Source organism: Alternaria arbusti (assembly GCF_024043155.1).
Source record: "Alternaria arbusti strain BMP 1465 chromosome Unknown scaffold_41, whole genome shotgun sequence".
NCBI classification, from domain to species: domain Eukaryota; kingdom Fungi; phylum Ascomycota; class Dothideomycetes; order Pleosporales; family Pleosporaceae; genus Alternaria; species Alternaria arbusti.
In genome coordinates this window covers 30718-47547 of record NW_026249981.1, presented here as the reverse complement: position 1 = coordinate 47547, position 16830 = coordinate 30718, and the positions used below count along the sequence as shown (strand labels likewise).

The 16830-nt window shown below is 52.8% G+C and overlaps 5 protein-coding genes across 5 annotated transcripts; 3 read left to right on the top strand and 2 right to left on the bottom strand.

Moving 5' to 3' along the window:
• Positions 1-1555: 1555 nt before the first annotated feature.
• Positions 1556-2293, top strand: J4E86_011702 (uncharacterized protein; the record flags this gene model as incomplete). Its single annotated transcript, XM_051452192.1, has 2 exons — positions 1556-2110; positions 2165-2293. 2 exons carry the CDS (start codon positions 1556-1558, stop codon positions 2291-2293), a joined length of 684 nt encoding a protein of 227 aa, XP_051296642.1.
• Positions 2294-3005: 712 nt separating this feature from the next.
• Positions 3006-4646, bottom strand: J4E86_011701 (uncharacterized protein; the record flags this gene model as incomplete). The annotated part of the gene is made up of 2 exons (XM_051452191.1): positions 3006-4357; positions 4412-4646. 2 exons carry the CDS (start codon positions 4644-4646, stop codon positions 3006-3008), a joined length of 1587 nt encoding a protein of 528 aa, XP_051296641.1.
• An 849-nt stretch (positions 4647-5495) lies between these two features.
• Positions 5496-5907, top strand: J4E86_011700 (uncharacterized protein; the record flags this gene model as incomplete). The annotated part of the gene is made up of 2 exons (XM_051452190.1): positions 5496-5542; positions 5715-5907. 2 exons carry the CDS (start codon positions 5496-5498, stop codon positions 5905-5907), a joined length of 240 nt encoding a protein of 79 aa, XP_051296640.1.
• Positions 5908-6669: 762 nt separating this feature from the next.
• On the bottom strand, positions 6670-9673 carry J4E86_011699 (uncharacterized protein; the record flags this gene model as incomplete). Its single annotated transcript, XM_051452189.1, has 7 exons — positions 6670-7053; positions 7099-8077; positions 8125-8300; positions 8347-8843; positions 8887-9272; positions 9321-9448; positions 9497-9673. The coding sequence occupies 7 exons, from the start codon at positions 9671-9673 to the stop codon at positions 6670-6672; spliced, it is 2727 nt and encodes a 908-aa protein (XP_051296639.1).
• A 912-nt stretch (positions 9674-10585) lies between these two features.
• J4E86_011698 (uncharacterized protein) lies at positions 10586-12306 on the top strand (the record flags this gene model as incomplete). The annotated part of the gene is made up of 4 exons (XM_051452188.1): positions 10586-10750; positions 11042-11299; positions 11607-11678; positions 11725-12306. The coding sequence occupies 4 exons, from the start codon at positions 10586-10588 to the stop codon at positions 12304-12306; spliced, it is 1077 nt and encodes a 358-aa protein (XP_051296638.1).
• Between the last annotated feature and the right edge of the window lie 4524 nt (positions 12307-16830).

Below are 16830 nucleotides of genomic sequence, written 5' to 3'. Positions count from 1 at the left end.
ACGTTTTGAGGTAACCTTTTGACACATGGTCTAGCGCAAAGACGTCACTTAGAGTTTCCATGTCACCGTTCGGTCGCGGCCTTCCAAGGTTTGAATTCGCCGTTTCGGCAGTTCCTGTGAAGACCACAATCGATCAGCTGATGCGCTTACATTGCTGCTCGCTCCCGCGGGGTCACCCTAGGAATGATCTGGCGGGGTAAGGCTCAACGATCAGGCAAACATCGAATTCCGCTTCCAAGTCGCACTCACCTACTGCCACCTCGGTCAACATCCAGCCGACTTCTCGGTCAAGATGCCATCCTGAAGTCGAAGCTTTCGGAGCTTAGCCTGCCACGTCTGGCATAGCGCAGCGCTAGAGCCGTTCCTCGGATCAGCGGGACCCGCTAACGATCACCCGTACCATACTGCGAGTAGGAAGATCGGCCCTGGTTTCGACACACCAAGGCACCACCACTGCACGTCTTCTGTCAGTGTCCGCTACTTGCATTGTAGCTCTCTCGACGAACTGTTCGTGCCGCTGTCGGACCTGCCTGTCCCGCGCTGAGTTGAGTAATGACTTGCTTTTTCGATAATTTCCGACCTCACTTCCACATCCTCACCATCCGTTTGTGGTACTTCCACCGACGCTGCACCTCCCCTTGTTCCATTGCCGTGCCGAGGCTCGATGCCGATCGACGGCAAGGAGTAATAATTGGGGTCTCTCCTTGCGGCAGGCTCCAAACCACAAACAGCAGGCAAGTATACCGAACACGGTAAGGCCAACAATCCGCGGACCCGCAGGAGCGATTCAGGACCTGCGCCTAGAGACTGTGAGGCGCACCGGGTGGTCCAGTGTCCACCATGGTGCAGTCGCTCCCCCGAGGCACGATGAATGCGTTTTGCCATGTCATTGGAAGTTTTGAGACTCAACCCCCACTTCCTGGCTGTTTCGAGTAGACGGCATAGGATGGAATGTTCCATGCCGCTTCAGCCACTATCAAGACTGAGGAGTTTCGAAAAGCCATGCCGTGCCACCTTTCGCCATCGGTATCCTGGGATCAAAGATACATATGACATATGCGTTTGACACAATGGCGTCGACGCATGAACAGAGACACCGAATACCCGTCACGACACCTCACCCGCAATCCCCGTTCCTGGTCATGAAGTCATCCAAATCGAGAAGGTAGAGAAGATCTCTACCCACTCCAGACGGTGACAGCCGTTAGGCCATGTGACGATCGAGGCGCCTACGGGATAGACGGCCACGATTATGACTTAGTGCTCCGAAGCGGATGCAGGTTCCGTCCTATTCGGTGTAGAGGTGCAGCCTGGGGATCGGCGAGTGAAACGCGCTAAGAATGTCTGCCGAGGTGAGGTGGGATCTATGGATAGTAGAGGATGCTTTTTCCTATTACACACGGGTTGTCTATGGGTGGAGGGTGGATATATAAGGCAGAGAAGATCCGCTGTAATATCGACACCACCCTGACGATAAGATCATCAGCTCTACTTCTCTCACTGTCATACTCCATACATCCATCCAGATACCCATACCCATCTTCACACATCGACCATGCGTTTCTCCACCATGCTCCCCGCAGCCTCGCTGCTCGCTCTCTCCACCGCTGCCCCCGTCGACAACCTCTCCACCCGCGCCGCATGCTCGTCTTACACCATCATCAATACCCGCGGCACCGGCGAGATCCAAGGCGAATCCTCCGGCTTCCGCACCATGAACCGCAACATCCAGTCCGCAGTCTCCGGCGGCAAGATCTACAACACCGTCTACGCTGCCGGCTTCAGCCAGAACAGTGCAGCTGGTACCGCTGATATCGTCAACAAAGTTCAGTCTACACTACGCACAAACCCGGATGAGTGCTTCATCCTCGAGGGATACAGTCAGGGTGCTCAGGCGACGGTGAACGCCATGTCTCAGCTCACTGGTGCGAACTTCGATGCTGTTAAGGGTGTTTTCCTCATTGGTAACCCGGCGCATAAGAGTGGACTGAGCTGCAATGTGGACAACAACGGCGGTACTACGACGAAGAACGTCAACGGGCTGTCTGCGGCTCTGAGCAGGGGCATTCCGGATAACTGGCAGGGCAAGACGCTGGATGTGTGCATCTTTGTAAGTTATCCCTTGTTCCGTGAAAAGGGAAATGGCGGCTAACGATGATAACAGGGCGATGGTGTATGCGATACTACACACGGTCAGGGTATCAACGCGCAGCATCTTCAGTACCCCAGGGACACTCCCACGCAGAACTTGGGTACCCAATATGTTACTAAGCAGCTTGGCGGCAGTGCTTAGATGACTTGGAGCCTATGGCTTTGGGCGCATTACATTTCGGTTTTGTTTTATTCCGTTTTGTGAGGGGTTGGTAGGGGTATGACTTTCATGTATATATATCTATGAGAATGAATTGGTAACAAGAAGCGCTTCATAACTTGTCAGTAAGAGTGAGACGATGCCAGATATCCATCTCCCATGGGAGTATCAGTGTTGCTCAGACTGATCTTTACCACCCACTCCCAACATACAGTACAAACAAGCACTCCTGCCGGTTAAACTTCGCCTGACAGCAGTAAGCACTAGCAATTGCCGTACACTACATCCTCGTTAATCCCCGGCCCACCTACTCTCACGATCGCGAGGAACAGAGTTTCAGTTCTTTCGGCCCTACAAACGAGGAGAACCAAGGGTATACATGGTAAACCTGGTGTCAGGCCACCCAGATCACCATCACGACACTCGATTTGGTCGGAGACAGCTAGAACACCACTAGAAGCACGACACCGGGCGCTAGTAACTTGCATGAGAGAGATGTAGGGCTGAAGAAGGGGTTATGCATGTCCGTTTGGATGGAGAAGTCGGACAATATCGGCAGATGGGTTGTTTGTATGCTTTTCCGACTCCTGAAACACACACGAGATACACGATGACTGAATCCGCCCATTCAAATAATGGAAGGGATGAGAAAGACGTTGTATACTCTTCGTAAAGCTCTCTCGGTACGGACAGCCTACTGAACCCTGAATACGGGATATTCATCTCCGACCTCCAGCGGAATCTTGTTATAATACACCTGACTTGCCTCTCCCTCTGGTTCCAACAGCGTAAACGCATACCCAGCGTTCTTTTGCTTAGTATCGACGTAGAAACCGCCAGCCGGTACTGTGACTGCTCGCTGCGTCGCGTTAGTCGTGACTGTGGTACCGGCAATGCCTTCAAATTTCGTTTCTGCGAGCTCAGCCTTCGTGACCACGAGCGCTTCGACAGTTCCGACAAAGTCTTCTTCCAGGACGTCGACGGTGACACCAAGGATGCGGAGACGCTCTGCTACATCGGCCCAGGCGCGTGAGAAGACGTAGGCTTTTGGGCGGGGACGAGAGAGGGTGACGATGGATGGATCGCTGTTTCGGGAACAGACTGGGACGTCAACAATCGCGCCGCTTGATTCGTCGATGAAAGGAACTGTCTTGTTGGTGATGCGCTGTTCGTAGGTTACAACGATCTCGTCTTTGCTCTCGATAAACGCTTTACGTCCGGCTTCGATGGTGCTGTATACATCGTCGAACTCGTCGACTGCTTTGTTGAGGATAGTTTCCAGAACGATAACGTGGGATGCGACACGGCGTTGAAAGTGCTGATCCGCGATAGCAATGCCACGCGTTTCAACAAGGAAGGTCAGGGCTTGGTAATTACCAGCACCCTTGTGATTTGCCGCAGCAAGCGCATCAGGCTCTTCGATCGTTATCGTACCGTTTGCGAAGCTAGTGGTGAAGTATGGGAAGATCCTAAGTTCTTTGCTCTGGGCAACTGAGAATACGTCGTCGACAAATTCCTGGTTCAACGCTCGGATGCTGGGATTGACGTTTTGGTTCTTGTTGGCAGACACTAAAAGATCCTGCGCGCGGATGTACTTCTCGGCTACCAAGTTGCCGCCTGTGTACTCATGGTCGTCGATGAAGATGTGCGGATCGAACTCAGACTGCAGCTTCCTGATAGCTCGTGTCTGCTGTCGCTCGAGCACCGCATGATCGCGATTGGGATCGTAGTTGGAAGCCAGTTGTCGCTGTAGGTACTCGACGCCATCGACGTTGTAGCGCGGGAGAATCAGCAGATCAAGCTTCTCTAAGATTTTGGCGCTCCATTGGGAGTCTTGCGCAAACTTTCCAAGCAATGCAAGCACGCCCTCGTCGCCTGCAGGCTCATTCCCATGTTGGCCTCCCTGAATCCAGATCCGTAGTTTCTCACTGCTTTTCTTGCCATTTGTCAATGTGACGTATGGGATCGCGCGATCTTCCTCGGATCTCAGTTCGCTGTTGTAGGTGATCCATCCGTTGCGCTGAGTAAGGCCTTTAACGAAGGTTTCTGTTGAAAGTTAGCAATCCCAGCAATTCAGATATTGTGGCCTTCGGGAAATACCCAGATCACGCTGTGGAGTGGGCCCGGAGGTGCCGTTCGTAAATGTCGCAGGTACATTCTCCGGATTTATGAAAGCCGGCGATAGCAGCTGGATGCCATGGACGTCGGGAAAGTTGGCCGCCACTTGGGGTGCATCGACAATTACCGGACGTGTGTTGCTGGCATATCGATCCGCGATGGTCGTAGTTGCGTAGAGTGGAAGTACAGCTAAGACTGTCTTGTATGAGGCCCTCATGATGATCGATGCGTTCACAGTCGACGTCCTCTGGAGTCCGATGCTAATGACCTAGTAGATGGTTCGAGAGGTACTGCGGAACACATCGCCTGGAAAACTGTAGGCGATGCATGTTTATAAGTCAGTCTTTGACACCTTTCCGGTAAGTCGTGATGTGTATGCATAAGCACGTTATCAGGCATGGATTAGGAGCGGATGTCTGCATCCATGGATACCTCGCAGCCATCTTAACGTCTTTTCAGCTGCTAAAGTCTTGGTACAATATCGAGCTTCCTTTCGCGGTATAACCTCAACATGACGTGAGTGGGGACGGACGGCAGTCGAGAGGGCGGAGAGGAAGAACGCCTACCGCCTTCCTCCGCTCCCGAGCTGTTGGGGCTTGGCAGATGGCGTCATGCAGATCTATCGGTATCAACCCCACGATGGGATCATGCCTACACAATTCGATCGTAGAACATCGAGCTTCAAACATCGAATTACTTCTGCAGCTTGATAACCACCAAACATCCGACCGTCTCTCCAATCCTCACTCCACATCAAGCGGCGGCGTCCCCAAAACATTAACAAACCTCCCACTCCTCTCCACCTCCATAACCCATTGCCTCCAAGGCTTAAACACAATCCAGCGATTCATCTCACTCGTCGCTTTTCTCTCTTCCGCACTCAAATACTTCACACCACCTCCAATTCCCTCACCGCCACCAACACCAGCCAACAACAGCGCCTTCGTCTGCACTCTTGCATTACTCGCCGCGTAATATGCGAAATCCGTGACCTGCTCTATCCCATCGCCCACTGTAACGAAGCCATGACTATACATTAGAACAAGCTGTCAGCAGATATACCACCATGCGTTCATCGCCTAGGAGACTACTTACCCGCGCATCAAAACCGTCGTATGTAAAGGCAACGTAACCCTCGTCTCATTCCTCCCAAACATCTCCGCCAACGCTCCACCCAACCTCACACTATTAACAAGCATATCCCTCGGCTCCCCCTCCTCATACACATCCCCAATATCAAAGTTCGGTACCTCCCCACCCAGAAACCCAGCCATATGGTACACAGGCTGCATGCCTCGCATTCCCTTTCCATCTCCCTTTCCATCACCATCTTCATCCTCATCGCCAGCAGAATTCAGAACAGTATACGGCAACACATCCTCACTATGACTATGCACAACGACATTAACATCTGGATATCGCTTCAGTATCTCACTGTGGATATAGCGTTCTGCGTATCCACCAACGGTACCGGGTAAGGGCGTGCCGTCGGCGATGTTGTATTCGCCTATATCAGCGGGGGAGGAGACGGTCGCGGGCCCGATTTGCAAAGCGATGAAGAAAGTGGTGTTTGTGTTTGGGTTGCGGACGCTGATGTGGCCGAAGGGGTCGAGGACGGCGTGGTGGGAGAGGATGTGGTTTGCGGTTATGAGGCTGGATAGGAGGGCTGTTGTGTTCTTCATCTTGTCTTCATTCAACACAATATGGGATGTGAGTCGGTGTTAGCAAGGTAGCCGAGAGTGGAAGGGTGTTGAATGGAGCTATGTGATCAGCGCAGGGATTGTTGGTAGATATACCCAGGTAACTGGGTGGACACACGTCTAGCAGGTACGCATCATCGCACAGCGAGGATCTCCGGATTATGACCCGTAGCGCGATGTTAGCGGTAGCCTATGATTGATCGGGTGGATGGCTACCAAGACGTGATTACCGTACATGCGCAACGTTCTCGGGGAGTAGAAAAGATGTACTATTACAAAGATGTATTTGTTCGGAGATACAACATTATTCTACACGGCTACGAAATTCATAATTAGATGCATAAACAGAGATGCATCCGATGGTGAGAAGTGGTATATAGCGAAGCACGCAAGATCGTGCTGGAGTTGGGCGGTAACATCCGTTCCTAGATGAGAGGGGATGCTCTGTCGGCATTGAAGGGTCAAAACGTAATGGTCGATGTTGTGAAACACCATTGTCGGGACGGCAAGCTCCATCCGATGGGCTGCGAATAAGCTTCATCATCGACCGCCATTCATGGCGCCCTGATTGAACTCGCTTGTTCCGTGGCCGGTGTTATTTGAGAAATCCGGAAGTACACCGTTCATACTGATGCCATCCTCGTATCCCGAGAAGCCACCAGTCATATCTGCCCAATCCCATTCCAGTGTCATTGGCATCTTCCATAGGTCTTGTGGAACGTTGTTCAGAGTCTGATCGAACTGGCCCATGCCGGCCATGGCATTGATGTTTGCGTTTACGCCGTTAATGTCACCACCTGTTGTCATTGGTAGGCTTTGTGATTGCTGGAGCATTTGCGCGGTGATTCCTGGTGAGCCGTATTGGCTCATTTGGATGTTGGGTTGTAAGGAGTCGTGTGTGAAGTTCGGTGAGAAGGGGAATGGCTGAACATGTTAGCTTTGGACTAGCACCACGGTGGTGTAGCTTACCTCATTGAACCCATGGAAATCTGGGTTGAAGATCATGCCCTCTTGTGTGGGGGGATTTTGCGGAGTCGTCACCTGCTGAGGTGGGGACTGTGGGTTACGACCTGTCGAAAGAAGCTCAGCCGCGGTTGCTTCGATCTGAGCATCCTGTTCGCTGTCACCCTGCTTCCTCTTCCGCCGCGATGCGTGTTCGCGATCTGCCTTCTCCAGCACGATAGTAGCAATGCGCTCAAACTCGGCGCAAACTGTGCACATGCGCTTAACACTGCCACTACCTTGGTCGTCGTTCAGCATGTTCAGGAAGTTGACGACCAACTTCATTAGCTTGAGATCTGACCGCGATCGTGTGTCTTGTGGATTTTGTAGGATGTTGGCGAAGAGCGTGACCAGAGCGGTGACAGGGAAGTAGATGACCAGCCAGACACACGACAAGTCACCTTTAGGTATGTACTTCAGGAGATGTATCGAAGCTCGAGCGGCTTGGACACACAATTGGGCGGACATGAAGACTCTGGGGTTCAGAGGGCGAGCGTTGAGACCTTGTATCGCGAAGTTGGATAATCGACTGGTCCAGTATCCGTGATGCACGCTCATGCGGTGGATAGTGGTCAAGCAGTTGTAGTATCCGAGATGTAGCACTGCGACCTGAAGGATGAGCGGGGTGTGCGATGCCTTGATGTCGTGCTCTGGTCTGAATTCCAGTGGTATGTCGTCTTTCCAGGCTTCCAACTCTTTGTCGAGTTCGCCAATAGTATTGAGTAGCTCACCATCGGTCTGCTTGGATGCCTTGACGGAATAGAGGCCCTTGTAGACTTTGCTTTGGATCACGGAGAAGGTGCACATGAGACGGAACAGGTTCATGGTACCCTTTCCATCAGCGAGCGGGATGTTGCCGATATTATCTGGTGGAGTCTCGCTCGGTAGCTCGACGTTCATGTCGTCGTCGTCTTGTACAGGTGGTCTGCCCGACCGCAGACAAATACTTGATGATGTTAGTCTGCATACTGTTGGAAGATCAGAAAGACTCACTCTTTGTCCAGCATGTAGGCAATCCAGAAAACACGCCTCCGTTGCTCTACCTCGGCAGCGTTGAGACTGAAGTTGGCACCCTTCTTGTGGAGACCGATACTGTGTGCCAGTCGCATGGCGGTAGCCACGAAGAAGTAGGTAGGCTGTGGATTTGGGGTTCCGAGGAGGAAGAGACCCTGAACACGTTAGATGAAAACGTCTTCAAAGTCCGTTATCACATACCACTCCCAGCAAAGCCTGAACACTCAAAAGATCGGTGTTGCGCATGGTAAGCTCTACCATGACACTCATGGCGTTCTTCAGGTACTGCCATGCCTTTTCGTCTTCTTCTGCTGGGACCAGATTGCTCATGACGCGCAACCGATGTGCAAAAGCCAGAGCGACGTTCAGACTGGCCCACCAGCCGGATCCTTCGTATGGGTCTTTCGAGTAGTGCTTGTCTACCAGATGCATAAAGGTCGGTTCGTGGAACAGCGGGAACATGCAGTTGAAGTTCTCGAAGTAGTCCTTGAGTAAAGACAGAGCCTCATGCTTGGGCGGTAGTTGTTTGTAGACGCGGCGCTTGAAGATGTCCTGGAAGACGTCGGGCCGCCATTGGATCCACTTGTTGTCCTCGACGGCGGCTGTGGAGATCATGTCGCGGAAGGAGTTGTCGCCGGTCTTTTCGTTGACCCATTGTATGCCTTTGGGCGAGAAGATAGAGAAACCGGAGGAAGAACCTGGACTTGTTAGCGTTGAAGACGACGGATATGGAGGACATACCGATATATCTGGTCTCTCCGCAGTTGTTCGTCACCAGGGAACACATCATCTCGGCGAGCGCGTCCTCTTCCTTGTCTTTGTCCTTGGTGGTGTCCATCTCTTCCTGGGGCTCTGGTGAGGCGGTGCCACTCCTCGGACTGGGGAGAGCTGGCTGGGCCGGTGTGCCATTGGCGGTCGAGTGACCTGTTGTGGGCGGTGCCATGGAGGCGCGTCTGTCGTCGATGCTATTCCGGGGTGTAGCGGATCGGCCGGCTCGTGCCTCCAGCCGCCGCTCGAGTGTGGCCAGGTCGGTGCTACCATCGTCGTCTTCGGGCAGGACGCCTGAGAGGCGCATCAGCGACTCCATGCGCGCCAGTCGGTTCTCCAGACCCTCGATGTACTTGGCGCTGTGCACGGTCAGTATGCCATGTGCGCAGCACGTCCATCGCACCTACCCCTTTGGTGGTTGCCGCTTCTTCTCGACCTGGGTGAAGATGCACTCGGTCTTGTAGTTCTGGCAGTGGGTGCACGAGGGCATCTTGCCGTCGCACTTGATCTTCTTCTTCCGGCACATGTCGCACGCCTGCATCCTGTCAGCATGCCGTCGTCACCTCATATCCGCGCCATGTACCCGTGCGATGCGCCGCCGCTTGGGGTCGCTGTCGTTGTGGTCGTCGTCGTCGAGGTTGAACATGTTGCCCGGCGGCATCTGCGACGGGTCGTAGGTGCCGCTGCCGAACAGACGCGGCGGCGGAGGGTTCATCATGGGCGGGCCGGTGGCATAGAAGCCGTTGGGAGGGGGGTTCATGGTGTATTAGGAGGCGCTATGTCGTCAGTCGTGAGGTCGTCGGGCAATTGGGCCCTCGCGAGTATCCGGGGCCTGGTGGTGTTTTGTGAGGGCGGAGGGGTGTCGTGCTGGGGGTCTGGAGGTCTAGTGCTGAGCAGGGTGAAACGCTGCCGAGGATCGCATCTACAGGGCCCTGGGGGTGGGTGTCGCAGACTCGCCGAGTGTCGAATCGTGGCCGACGGTGAACGGGTGAGGCAGAAAGCTTGTTTGGCCTGTTGCAGATGCGCAACGCCCGCTAAAAACGGCAACACGAGGATGGCGGTAAGGGTGATTAGTCGGCGGGCAGCAGCTGAGACGACACCTGAGGCAGCTCTTCTCCGCGTCTACTGTCAATAACTACGGCCAGCCTAGAGAGCCGCGTCGTCCGTAGTTCGCGCGTCCAGCCCGCCTTAGTCAGACACGAGCCACGCCAGCTGGGCTGCAAACGGGCTAGCAGACATGACGTTGCGATATTGCTTCTCCCACGCGTTTGGCAGGTGAAGAACTTTATATGCCCTAGCAACTTTATCAATACAGCTTATTCCTTTGACATTCACCAGGCCAGTCTAGAGCATACTACTCTGTAAGCTTAGAGTTGTTCATTCTGCAGTCTAGAGCTCATCTGTAAGCGCCTACCAAAATAGTACGTCAGCATTCCTGGTCCCTTCCGCTTACAACGCTCGCGTACCTGTCGCTTGCCGGGATGCGCTATGGGCACACCGCTACCAAGAGACACATGCCGAGCGGCAGCCACACGACAACGTCGTCCACCCTGCTGCGCCACCACTCCCGTCGCATCCTCGCATCTCCGCCCCTCCTGACATTCCACCTGCCTGACACTCCACTTGAACCTCTGACTAACTTTCCAGATCGAGGCTTGCACCACTACCCGCCATGGCACCAATGACGGTCGAAGAGCTGCAGCAACATCCCGAATTCAACCACACCATCTGGGATCTCAAACCAGAAAAGAAAGGCAAGGCCGTTGTGGCCAAAGACCGTGGCGGTCCCCTTAACATCGCTTACGAGGTCCACGGCCATGGCGACAGACACCTCGTGGTAAGTCGCCCCACTTTCGGTATTAATATCTGCTCCAACATGATGCGCTGCATATCACGCCAAAGAAAGCTTGTTCTTGACCGGGATGCATTTGTAATGTTCCTCTTCTACCAATCCACGGGTACCGGCACCCTGTCACCGTTTCGTTTCAGTCACAATGACCGTCTCAACTCGTCTGCGTCGTGTCTCAGGTTGTCCAACTCGCACACTTATACATTTCGCTCTATAGCCGCTTCCGGCATCTTCCGCACACATTGTTATCGTCAAGACTCAACGACTGACGCCATGTAGTGGGTCATGGGCCTTGGTGGCATGAAGTATGCATGGCAGCGCCAGACGAAAGACTTCGCCCACAACAAAGGCGATCAGTACTCGTCGCTGGTGACTGACAACCGGGGCATTGGCGACTCCGACAAGCCCACGTCGAGATACTCCACCTCTGCCATGGCTCAGGACCTGGTCGAAGTGCTCGACCACATCGGCTGGACCGGCAAACGTGAGTTGCACGTCATTGGCATAAGCATGGGTGGAATGATAGCTCAGGAGATAGTAAGTCCACAATATTTTTATCGTCATGATCTTCGACTCGGAAGCTACACGTTCCGTTATCGAACACAAATACTCGACATGTAGTCGCCAGAAACATTTCTCTGGACTTCTGATACCCAGCATCATCCTGTAATCTCATCGGCGCTTTCATCTTCCGCTCCGCTCGATTGACCCCACCCCCACGTGTTCGATAGTAAAGCACATATGATCTCCGGTCGTGTATGTCGATCGTGGGGGATGCGGCGAAATTGCCCATTGCGGATAATATTCATGCTTTCGAAATGCATTCTCGCTAACAAACATCCAGGCTATATTAATACCGGAACGCATATGCACACTGTCGCTAGTATCAACAGCCGCACAACTGTTCAGAACAACCGTATGTAGCACTACATCATACACCCTTCGTCTACTCACACCGCCAGGGCTTTCTCGAAAATCTTATAAACCGTGCCAACCTTTTTATTCCCAAATCTCTCGACGCCCAAATCGAAGGCGTGAAAAAGAATCTCTACACGCAGGAGTGGCTCGACTCTCCCGACACGCTCGAACCCGTCGTCAAAGCCTTTCCCACCAACGGCGACCGCTTCGCCGCAAACGAACTATGGAAGCGTCAACATCCAGAGTACTTTGGCAAGGCGGGTTTCATGCTACAAGCCATTGCCGCGGGGTGGCATCATAAGAGCCCCGAGCAACTCCAGCAGATTGCGACGACGGTCGGCAAGAACAGGATTATGGTCGTCCACGGGACCAAGGATCGCATGCTGACGTTCCCTCTGGGCGTTGTGCTTTGGCGGGGATTGGAGAAGGGCGAGGGTGTGACGGGTAAAGAGAACTGGTTAGGTGTTGAAGAGGAAGACGATGTTTGGCAGGAAGGTGAGATTGAGAAGCATTTCATCAAGGGCCAGGGGCATGTATTGCCTGCGGAGATGAGGGAAGAGTTTAATGGATGGATTGAGGGACTGGTTAAAAGGGGGATTAGGTTGAATCAAGAGGAGGGTTTGTAGAGCACTGCACAGCTACTGTTGTCGCATTATCTCTTGTCACAGTAAATATGCATATAACCGTCTTTCGCCCTACAACTCTTTCGTGACACAAGTCAATCAAGTTGCCCATCTTTCAGAAAACATGATATCGCGACTCGCAAACCACCAGCAAAACCATATACAACTATATAAAACATACTCGAATGACATTTGATCTATTACATCGCGTGCCGTACATCCCGACGAGGACCTCGGCACATGAATGGCTGGGCGGGGTACGACGACATCACGACCCGGCATCATCACTCCATTGTATCTCTGCTATCAACACTACAATTTAGAAGCACATGTAGCCATCATATTGCTAGAATTCAACCAAGCAGATATGGCACCTCCGATAAATCACCCACCGGTCGTCTTGTTCGGCTATGACTGTGAGCAAAGTCCGAATTCATCCCATACTCCACACAAATTGACAATACCACAGCAAGCCCCTTCACAAACAAAGTCCGCCTAGCCCTCCGCATCAAACAAATCCCCTTCTGTAAGCCAGCACCATTTCAATCGTCTATCAAACCATACCTAGGTACAATCCTCGACAACCCGGCTAGTCACTAACCACACCACCCACCAAGCATACATCCCCGTCCCCTCCATGCTCCCCCGCCCCCTCATAACCTCAACCTTCGGCCTCCAATACCGCCGTATCCCCATCCTAGCAATCGGACGACACATCTACTGCGACACCTCGCTCATCATCGAGGCTTTGGAGCACTTTTTCCCGGCGAAGCAGGGTTGGGGTACTGTGTATCCGGGAGCGCAGGGTTTGGGAGTTGGAGAGTGGGCGTATAGGGCGATGGCGAGGGGGTTTGCGGGGTTTTGGACGGATGTAAGTGTTGGTTTTGCTTTGGAGGGGGAAGGCGTGGTGATGATGTGCTGATTTGACAACAGAAACCGTTGTTTCGCACAACCACGGGTTTTATACCGCCATCAGTTTGGTCCTCAGATTTCGGGAAAGACCGCGCACAGCTAATCGGGCACTCCATCCAGCCCGAAAAACTCCAAGCCAAGATCCCAGATAACCTCTCGCTTCTGGACATGCACCTCTCGATGCTGGAACCGATGTTCACGTCTGGAACATGGGCGATGCCGACGCAGACGCCAAGTTTGGCGGATTTGAGTTTGTATTATCAATTACGGTGGGGTATGGATATTGGGGCTGGGAGGGGCATTGGGGATCTTAGTGGGGGTGGGGCGAGGGATACGGATGGGGAGGAGGATGTTGTGGGGGTGGTGTTTAATGCGGAGAGGTTTCCGGGGTTGATGAGGTGGTTCGGGGCGTTTGAGAAATATATTGAGGGCCTGCCTGATACGCAAGTAACGGTGATGAAAGGCGATATGCAGTGGAAGGATGAGCTTCGACGGACGCCTTTGCTGAAAGATGAGGAGCTGCTGGTTCCTACGGCGGTTGCGCCGCATGAAGTGCTGGATGCTCGGAGAGGGATGGTACCGGGGGTGGGGGTGAGCGTTGTGCCAGATGATACTGGGCGTGGCAACCCTACGAAAGGTACACTGGTGAAGATTGGAAGCGAAGAGGTTGTCATCAAGCCGGATGAGGAAGCTGAGTTGGATGCAAGAATCCATTTTCCGCGCCTGGGGTTCATTGTGAAGGTTACGAAGGGAAGTCGATTGTAAATCGCTGGAGACAGGAAGAGACAAAGCAAGAGACCGGTGTTGATTACGCGATGAGCATGCCTCCGTCTTGTGCTTGCAATCTATCGAACGCCCCAGAGAACTCGTTAGCGGATTGAGCGATGGCTAGTTCCACACCTCTCTCAGCATAAAAACCGGTAGCGGCGTAACGCAAGTCGGGCGATTTATGAGAGCGTACAGCGCCGATAGCGGCCATGCTGCTCCTAGTGTTTGGCAGTAGGGCCTCACCAGCTTGCCAATTTTCGTCCTTCATCTCGAACGCAACAACCTCCTCTTTGCTATGGGACTCTTCGATGTAAGCCGAGCTCAGAAATGAAATATCAGCAGCTACCGGATTGAACCACCCCACAAGTCTCTTACCACATCGAGCTGCCATGACTACGCCACTGATCCCACTTTTGTCTATAGCTAGGCTCATGTACGGGTGTACACTCCAACTCTCAGTCGGGCCAGCTGCTTGTATCGTGGGGTGGGGCCACAAGTATTCACCAAACCAGGGCTTGAAACGTAAGCCTCCCCCATTTCCTGCCATCAAATCGCCTTCAGTGTTATCGACGCCTTGATGTCTGATTGGAAGATCGACGACGGCGATTTTTCCTAGTTCCTTTGGATCGTCCGTAGCACGTATGAGAGGTAGCGCTAATACCGAAGTGGAACCGAGAACACCGACTAGTCTGTGAGGTGCTGAGCATGTATTGAACATTTTGCGACGGCCGTTGTACATTGCTGCAAGCACGTAGATTATGTGAGCACGGCTGACCCTACCATCGCTTCTCAAATAGTGACCAAGCTGGGTGCACAATGCCAGGAGAGTTGTACAATCTGTACTCCATATGCTGTGAAATGAAGATTTAGTTTCGATCAATTCGAACGATAAGACTTGTTTCAACAATTGATAGTAGAAACCGAGAAGAAAAGCCTGGTATTTGAAGAAGATTGGTCCATGAGTTTCGTGAGATGACGTGGACCTGCAGTCACCCTGTAGTCGGTGGTCGTTCGCTTGATCAATAGCCGCGGACGAGTTTTCTATCCGCAGCAGGTAGTCGTTTGCAACGTGGCTCTGGAGCCACCGTAAGCTCTCTATCGACTCTCCTTCGAGGATCCACTCCAGGGTCCATTGTATTTGGTCGCTGTCTGTGGGAAAGCCTTGGTCGGCAAGCATGCCAATATGCGGAGCACACTGATAGGGTGCCCGTGCACCAACAGGTACCTCGAGAGCGTAGTATACCTCCATTCCAGCATGATACGGTGCGTCCGCCTTGGCGATCAAAGTCAAACTATCAGCAGCTTCCGAACCGCATTGCCATGCTTGAAACATGATATTCTCCAACGGAGTTCCGACCCCAAGCGAGTGGATCATTGACTGAGGCCTGTCTTGAGGCCAGGATATAAGGTAGGGCTCGGTACGCGTTTCGTCTGCAGCCAGACCTAGGTCGACTTTCTGTGACCCAATCAATTGGCCTTGGGGATGATACGTAATGCAGGCTTGTGATTCATGCGAAGGGTTCCCGTCAGTGCACAAGTCGAGCTTTACCTCTCTCCAAGCCTCAGCCATGGAAAATGTAATTGGAGACAAGACATTGCATACTGACATGTCCCCATTGAGAAGCCAAACAAGCATGTTTTCCGCGTCTTGTGTTTCCGCGTCATTCAGCTGGGGAACTGGGCCGGGAGGCCCCTGACCGACGGGGTTTTCCGACCAGCTCCTACGCATTTCCCGCTTGATTGCCGATGCTATCTCTCTGGTACAGCCCAAAGATCTCCACGATTCGACCAGTCTCTTCAAGTAGATTTTCATCATGTACGACATGTCACCGTGGCCATCTATTATAGTGCTGAACACACGACTAAGAAGGTCATGAAGTCCTGAAGAGGGTATACACTCGTCCAACGCCGAAACAACTGCCACCATGACCCAAGTGAAGCTATCCAACGTCACCGACGCCTCGTCAAAGGTTTGTTTTCTGATCCGACCATTGTCTCCAAGCATTCTCAGGCTTGGCCATCTCTTTTCCATTTCAACTACGTCCACAAGACCGGGCCTTCTGACAAATGAGTTGTACCCGTCATCCATAGGCTGGAAGGAATCATCAAGACTTTCTCGACTTTCGATTTGATTCCGAATGGTGGGCCAAGCTTGAGCAAAGTTGCCGATCTTCCTGCCTTGATCAATAAGCAAAGCCAGATCTGACATCGATAGATCCAACTGCATCAAGCCTTTAGTACCTGCAACGATCGATGCTATGTCGGTTGGTTCGCCAGTGAAAGGTACCTCAGTAGACTTTGTCTGCGAAGTTTGAGCATTGGATAAGGTAGGCTTGCGCTGATCGGCAGCTGGCAGCGAGCTAGTATTCAACAAAGAAGTGTTCGTGACCCTGTGCCCAGGCTGCGCGGCTCGTATTGCGGGCAAGAGGTCATGCAAATCCTCGATAGCTGTGTGGAGACGATGCACAATCGTGGATAGGCCCGGATCAGCGTCAGCCATTGCCTTTTCGGATTTTGGCACCATGGTTTGCGCCGTAGCCTCTCGAACCTCGTTTATTGAGCATGCATGGCTGAAGTTGCTCCCGCGGCCTTCGTCTGGTCGGCATGATGACTTCGTTCCCATTTTACGTTGGTTTATAAATGCAGCTGCCTCCCTGACCGCGAGTGGCGTAGAGTCAAGGATATCTAAGAGTCGTAAAGCCTGGTCTCTATACGCTAGAGAGCCCAATTGCTTCCCAACACTAGCCAGTGCCTCGTCTGTGTTCATTGCCGTAATCTCGATAATCGCGTTGCTTGAAAGCAGATCCTTGAGTCCTTGTGTGACTTCCCGGCCTCGGGATGTAACAA